The sequence below is a fragment of the Hibiscus syriacus genome, unplaced genomic scaffold (assembly GCF_006381635.1).
Source record: "Hibiscus syriacus cultivar Baekdansim isolate YM2019G1 unplaced genomic scaffold, ASM638163v2 tig00005856_pilon, whole genome shotgun sequence".
Lineage (NCBI taxonomy): Eukaryota > Viridiplantae > Streptophyta > Magnoliopsida > Malvales > Malvaceae > Hibiscus > Hibiscus syriacus.
In genome coordinates this window covers 821,038-829,176 of record NW_024062067.1, presented here as the reverse complement: position 1 = coordinate 829,176, position 8,139 = coordinate 821,038, and the positions used below count along the sequence as shown (strand labels likewise).

The following is an 8,139-nucleotide window of genomic DNA, read 5'->3' as shown; positions in this document are numbered from 1 at the left end:
ATCAAACGACTTCAATATTTTGAGGTAAAAGAAAGAGAAGAAAAAGTTAGAATAAGATAGAATACAAGTGTGTCATGATGAATGCATCAGAATGTCTCAGTACTCCTCGTCGAAGTCCAAGATGGGATAATCCTTAGGATTTTTCAAAGAGGTCAGTGTTTTCGTGGTGAAAGAGTTTTCTCGGTAACCTTTGAAAATTATGGGTGCAATAACTAGCTTAGGAGTTGTTTTCTCCTCTACTTCTTAAAATGTCTATGCCTCATAGATGTTAGCAAGGTTTAACCATACAAGTCTAGCTACAATCTGATCGACTAGGCTACTCTGATTTTCAATGATGGTGTCCATAGTACTCTTATGGTTTTGTCTTATCCTATCTCCAGATCCTTCAACGACTTAGTGAATTTGTCTTCAATTTCTTTCAACCTGGCTTCCATTTTCCATGCTTTGAACTGAGTTTTATGAGGATGCGATATGTCCAGTGCCTTTTCCTTTTTTGATGAACAAAATGATCTTTATTAGTCATTTATGTTTTAATAATGAATGCATATTAAAGAATATAAAATGTATGATGAATGCATAGGGATTTTGAGGCATTTATGTTTTAATAGAATATCCTTCATTGAGAAAAAAGTGTTACTACAATGAGACCAAAAATATTTTGAGGTACACTTGGGCTAGTTCCTCCAAACTTCGGACAACTTCTAGTAAGTCCCATTACTTCGATAGTCACTGGTTGGATGCCATGTCTCACTGCAACAGCTTCTCTAGTCAAACCATATGGGTAATTAGTCATTTTGTGAACCTATCCCAGGAACTACCGGTTGACTACTTCACTTTCATTGGGTTTATTCCTTACTGAAGCTTGCTCATTTTTCTTGTGTTCTTCCATGATGTTTTGCACTTTTTCAAGACCCCACGTTCAATGTTTTCTTCGCATTTGGAGAGATTTCTTTAATTTCGTCACTTTTTGACTTGATCTACTCCTACAATCTTTGTTAGGTTTGAAATGGACTTGACATGTTTGGACTCTTTCGTAAAGTCATGCATCATGTATTTGGTTGTACCATGGATTTCAGAATTATGTTAGAGTTGTAGAACTGTGTTAACGCTTCCTCACATTTGCCCTACATGCTTCGCAGCTCCTGGACCTCATAGTTGTTTTACAGACTATTTCCTTTTTTTTTTACGAGTCTTCTCTAACCATTTTCGTACCTTCACGTTTTTAACCTCTCTCATTACATCCCCTTTGCCCATTAATAAAGATTATTTAGAGTTAAGGAACACTTACAGATCAATACATCTATGTAATGATGCAAATAAAAATAAACAAATAAATAAAAGCAAAAGGATAAACAAAAGAACCAAGTAAGGTAAATCAATAACAAAAGAAAAATCGTAGCAGTTCATACCCACATGATATATACCCCACATGTTTTTTTCTACCCGAACACGATTTCAAATCCATATGTTTTTCGTCGGAAATAAAATCTTAACCACATATATCTCTAATTCACATGCTTAGAACAATATCATTAAAGCAGAAATAAACAACCAACATCATAGGGTTTTACATGTGGTTTCTGGATGGGCTCTAATCCTCGTAGTGACACAGTTTGGGTTCTAAAAAAAGGGACCAGAATTCTCCTCGTTGGTGCCCCTGGGCCTGCAAGACCCTTGATTTTAAATCCGTCACAAGTTTATATGGACCGAGTTAAACTCGAGATGATATAATGCTCTATGTCTATGCTAAATTCAGACGAATACATAGAGTATATTAAACCCAAATGCTAATTGCTAGCCCATGTGAGGAATAAATTCCTACGAATGCGTCACTTTTACCGTCACTAAAAAGGTTGGAGCTCGGGTATAGAGGTTGAAATGATTTTTTTGAAAAATCTAAAAACACTAAAAGAGAACACATCAGTACAATTATTTATTTGGAAAAAATAAAAAATAATCAAAGGTAAATAAAAAAGGATCGAAAATAAATTAAAATCGCAACTTACAATTTTCGCTTAAGAAGACAACCAATAATCGATTTTTTGCATGACTCTCAAATATCCCCAGAGGAGTTGTCAAGCTGTAGCAACGGTCCTTCGGATGGTCCCGAGTTCGTTTTTCAACTTGGAATCATGTGATGGAGTCGCCACCGATCATTTTTTAATTAGGCAGACCAGATACCCTTAATGTACTCATTTATCGAATCTGCATCTAACCAGAGAATTGTTGGATTCGGGAATCGATTACAATTAGGGGGAAATGAGCACCCCAAATTACCCTTTCGGTACCAACACGATTACCCGATTATCTTAATTAAGATAGTTGATTTAAATAAAAATTTGAAAGTTTAATCCGAATTATTTACCTTTGACGATTGTTGTTGTAAAATAAAATAACTTAGGGTATATAAAAAAAGGTTGAGTCTAATATGCAAACATAAAGTGAAAATATCACAGGTACCAATAAAAGAAGAATACATAAAAAATAATCAATATCATAAGTAATATGAATGCACACAGTAAATATGGAAAAAAATATAAACATGATGATTAAAAATGTAAATGAATGAAATTAATTTAAAATAAAAAAGTGTCATATTGAAATAGAAAAAAATCAAATCAAAACAAAATAAAGTGTTGTATTTCAAGCCAATAAAAGAAAAAAAAATTACATAAATGAAATTAAAGGAAAAATATGGAATTAAATTAAAGAAAAAAAAAGATATGTTCTATCATAGTAAAAATGGAGAAAAATAACAAATTTAGAAGCAACTAACGGAAATAAATTTGAAAAGGAAAATATAAATTTAAAATAAAATTAAAATGTTAATTTAAAATGAGATTATGGTAAAAGGGAAAAATGAATAAAAAAAAGCATAGACAACAATTGTAATTATATCCTATCATGTGAATTTTATTAGGATTCTTATCGAGTCATTTAATTGAATACAAAAAAATTTGATTCATTTTCTTTCTTTCGGATTTTTGGTAAAAAAATATTTTCCCCATTCAAGATATACCATCATTTTTCATCAAAAAACCTTATGGAAGGATAATTCTATGAAGATTCATTTGAAAGATCTTTTCCTCCTTCATCGAATTTATCTCTTTTGGGGTTTTCAAATAAAACAAGGTTGAGATCGACCGAGATAAAAAACGAGAATATAATAAATAAAAATAGAAAGAGAATTACCTTTAAACAAAAGTTCTCTTTTATTACTCTTAATTTTTGAATTACAACGCTTTGGATGATTCTCTCCTTTTTCCTTTTTATTTTTATGTATTTTTCTCTATGTTTTAAAGTGATGGAAAAGATCTCTATATATAGTTGAGGCTCCTTACATCAATGGTCTAAGATTATTTAAAGCAACGACCTAGATTAAAAGCATATCTACCCAATTCCCTTATTTAAGGAAATTAAATTAATCCTATCAATACATTCCATAGATAGAAAATTACATAGGATATGGAAAGAAATCAAAGAAAATATTCTAATAAGAATTAAATCCGTTATATTCTATCCATTTAAACTAAATTGACCGAAGAAAAATAAGTGTATACATCATTATCTTTTCTATCAGCTTGTATTGTGAATCCAATTTGAACAATAATTGAGTATAGAGGATTGCCATCGTGGTAAAGTTTAGTATTAGTATATTTTTTTATTATTTTACTTAAAACTAAATATTAAACGTAATTAGATTATTTTATAAATATAAATTTTAAAATAGAATATAAGGTAAAATAATGTTCAAAATATTTTTTTAATAAATTATTTGTGGGTTTTTATTTACTTAAATTTTTCATACCGAAATTTTATAAGATAATTTTAATACTTAAACTATTAAATTAATGAAACTATTAGCTTTCAATGAATTATGTTTCTAATAAATTATCAAATAAACCCTTAATTCCTTATCATAATACACTGATAGGTTTTTGCTAACTCAAACTCGAAAATATGGTCAACATAACCAGTATTATTATTTTTTCAAATATCATTAAATAGTTAAAAGGATTATATTGCTTTGACTTTTAAAATTGGTTTTTAAAGAATTATTATTTTACCTTTGAATATATTGCTTTCTATTAATTAAAATATATATTTTTAAATTTCAATCACACAATATTGATTTATCAACTTATATTTTTATATAAATCCAATGATTATTAATTTTGTAGTTTAAACTTTCAAGTTGTTGGATCAAACAATATGTTTTAAGATTATAATTAGTTTATCTTTTTTTTAAATAATATAACTTAAATACTTATTTAAATGTTATTAATAATGAACCCATCAAACAACCTCAATAGTTAAGAGGGTTGTTTCTCTTATTAGAGGCTTGGATTCGAATAACGGAATTTACAGAGTGTATGTTCATTTAATTGAGAGATTTCGAACATATATTACCTTAATAAATATATCAATTAACAATGACCAAACGGATTAACTTTATCCCAAACTTTGCTTTGAGCATTATTTAATCTACCGACTATATTTTTAAAGAAAGCTTGCATAGAAAGCATGCAACAATCAAGACCCTAAACTGTAAAGAGATCACTTAAACATAATTTTTGTCCTAGAAGTTTATTTTCCCATCAAAATTTTGATAAAACTGCCAATTTTCCGGTGCAACGTTGTCGAATTCGATCATTTTCCCGTCACTGGTAGTTACCTGAAATGACAAGCTTTGCCCTATTAAATTTTCGCCGGTCTGCCAATTCACACCCCAGTTCCGTGTCATAGGCAACCACGATCCAATCTTCGAACCCTTGATCTTCACATCCATGATATCACCAGCACCACCAACATTGTACAACACCACCAGTGTCCACCAAGGGTTTCCCTTAATCTGGAACTGAACCCCACCTTTCTTGGAGCACAAGACATGTCGATACTTGACGGGGATGATCCCGGCTCTGTATTGCGCCAATTTCGTGAACATCGCCATCGATAGATCAAAGTGTTTTAATGGCGGGTTGCACCAATTCCCGTCCGGTTTCGAGTAATTCGGAGGGCAAAAATTTGTGGCAGTCACCTTGATGGTGCCGGCATTCGGATAACACCATTGAGGGTTATTGTAACACTTGATCTCGAAACATGCTCCGCATGTGAGGCCATTGTTGAATAATGCTGTGCTCAGGGCTGCCGTCTCAAGTCCGTACCCTTGCTGGAATAGATCGCCATATCCACAAGCTCCCTCTACAAAAATCGAAAAACGGTCTAGTGAAACCTTCGTAAACAAGGAAATAAAGTTCAGAATTCGAATCTCAAAATCTACGACGAATATCATATGTACTTACGCATGGTTTCACCACCATTCATATCACCATAAAATGTAGCATGTGCATCGTACCAGTTTGAGTCAACCATTCGAGTGCCTATAAACCATTGCCTTTTGGCCGCCATGGATGAAGCCAAATGAACTATGAACATGACAAATGAAAATAAAAGATTTAAGGTAGCCATTTGTGAAATAAAAAGATTGAAATTCTAAAGTTGAATTTAATCGGTTTTTTTTTTACGAAAGACTGAGTCGATGAACTGACATATAAATACATGCCAATTAGGGTTATAAAAGCCAAGGCAAGTTATTAATTATGGGACTTGTTTTACCCATTTAAGAGAAGCCATAATTAGGGAAGAAATCGGATGTTATTTTTTATACTTTTGGAAATAAAATACAGAAAAATGATTTTTTCCTTTTATTATATTTTGGTTACGTTATACTCTAATCATGTGGGGGAAGGTATTAACTCAATATAAAAATAACCGAAAAAAGCTATTAATGATTTAATTTAGGATTTTAACCTAGTGTTTATAATAATATTTAGAAAATCATCTCATCTAATATTCAAGTTGTGGAATTTTTATCCAATTATATCATATCAATTATATCATATTGACTAAATATTGATCTAACTCGATTCATGTCCATTCCTAATTGAATTCGACAGTGTAATCGCCATTTTTTTCCTTTCATTATATATATTCTATTTATAACTAAATCCTAAACCAAGCCCCAAATCAAAACCAAAACTAGGCCCCAAATTAATACTCGAACCAGGCCCCAAATTAATACCCAACCAAGCCCTAAACCAAGTCAAACCCAACCCGGAGCCTAACCTAAACCTAACCCTAGTCCTAGTGTAGCCACCTCAATTGCCACTCAGCTCCTACCATTCTCTGCCCATAAGAAAAAGGGGTTGTTGCTCCAGTATGCTACCACCTGTTGCTCCGACACACCACCACCAACCCCAACGTTCCACTCATCATCATTAGTTGTACCAAATCAGCAATTTGTTTTTGATGTCATGCATGTAAAATGGGTTATAAAAAACCACCCACAAAGATATGTAAACGACTCTTGCCTTTTTTTAAGCAATACGAACAGAGATATTTCCCTTCAATTTTCCTCTAGAATCCAAAGTAACATAAACCCCTTATTTCATTTTTAAGGTAATTTCTAGGTCAAGTTTGCAAGATAGAAAAAACATCTCTCCTTTATTTATTTTTTTCTCCCCTATGAAACCAAGGAAAGAGAGAAGGGGGTTTAGTGTGGGTTTACCTGAGTTGTAAGAACATTGGTGGGGTCTCATTGGCTCTGTCTTGTAGCCATTTAGGGTTTCTTTCATAAGAGATAAGAAGCCGGGGTTAGTCTAGGAAATCAATGGTGTTCGAACTAAACCAAAAAAAGTAGAGAAAGGAAAGAAAGAAGACGAGGTTGTACTTTCGTTCGTTGGTTCGCCGGGGAGAAGGATTATCAGAAATGGGGAGATTTGAAGTTCTTTTTATAGATCTAAGCCGATCTAGTTCTCTTTTGAAAAAACCAACGTCAGATCCATGTTCGGGGTGAGGAGTGGCTTGAGAGGCTTCGAATGGTGACTCTTTCTTCCTTCTCCGATGTCGGCGAGCGGCGGTTAGAGCTGATCGACAGTAACTAGCACACTAGCGAAGCGGTGGCCGATCGTTGGATTGTGAAGGGAGTGACGCCGGGAAGCTTGAGTCGATTTTATAAAAAAACAAAGTGAAGGCTTTTCATGTTTTGGGTTGAAAATGAACTGAAACAAAAAAAAATGTAGGTTAAATATCAAAAGTTTAGGGGAAAATTAGCCTAAGGTCCCTCTACTCTTGCCGCATATTTGCGTTTTAGTCACATGTTGTGACTCTTTCGCAATTATTTCAATATTTATGGCCTAATTTTGTTATTTTACCTACTATGATTGTTAGTATATTTTAGGTTAAAAACATTACACATAGGTTATCATAATTTAATACGTTTTTATGTCTTGGTCACTAATTTCAAGGTCAAATCACCATATAGGTCCTTTAAACCTTGCCGAGTTTTTACAGTTTAGTCACCAAGTACACTCTTTTTTTTTCTTGATTTTGGTACTCGACTTTTATTTTATTTTAATTTAATCATTGTTTTATTTTTCCATTTATTTGAAATTGATCACTAAATTTTATGTTATTACATTTTAGTCACTAATTAGTTCTGTTATTTTTATTTATTTATGAATTGGATGTGATACCTTCAATTTATGCATTTTGGTCACTGCCTATTTCTGATTTAGCTACTATTTTTATTTTATTACATTTTAGTCCTTTACTTAATATTTTAATTTCAACTTTTCATTTTTGATTCACTTCAATTTAATCCTTTTGTATTCTTTAATTGTTTCTTTTAATTTCTCCTTCAATTTTTAAATTCCTTTTAACTTAGTCCTTGTTAGATCATTTGTCTTTTTAAATTAAACCCGTTTTGATTTACATTTTTAATATTTTAGTCCCAATATAGATTACTTTTATTTTAGGTTTAGTCCTTAAATTAAGAGAATTCTTAATTTGGTCTCGCTTTTGCTTGAGGTTCTAATTTAATTATTCAAATTGCAATATTGATTAAAATTTATTTAAGTTAATGTTAGAACCTCTACTTTAGTTATATTTTAATCTAGTCCTTTTAATTTAGGGAATAATTCGAGTTGTCCTTTGCCTAAATGCTCAAGGGACCATCTCAATTATTCGTTTCGATAATTTATTAAAATCAAATAGGGTTAATATTAGAGTCTACATTTTTAGGTTTGAGCCTCTAGGTTCCTTAATTTTCATAATTTGACACTTTAAGCTAGAAAAAGC

General features: G+C 31.8%; 1 protein-coding gene across 1 annotated transcript; it reads right to left on the bottom strand.

Annotated features, from left to right (window-relative positions):
• Positions 1–4,553: 4,553 nt before the first annotated feature.
• LOC120199948 (expansin-A25-like) lies at positions 4,554–5,475 on the bottom strand. The gene is made up of 2 exons (XM_039200911.1): positions 5,304–5,475; positions 4,554–5,202 (listed from the first exon to the last, which is right to left on the bottom strand). The coding sequence occupies exons 1-2, from the start codon at positions 5,467–5,469 to the stop codon at positions 4,580–4,582; spliced, it is 789 nt and encodes a 262-aa protein (XP_039056842.1). The 5' UTR covers positions 5,470–5,475; the 3' UTR covers positions 4,554–4,579.
• Positions 5,476–8,139: the final 2,664 nt, after the last annotated feature.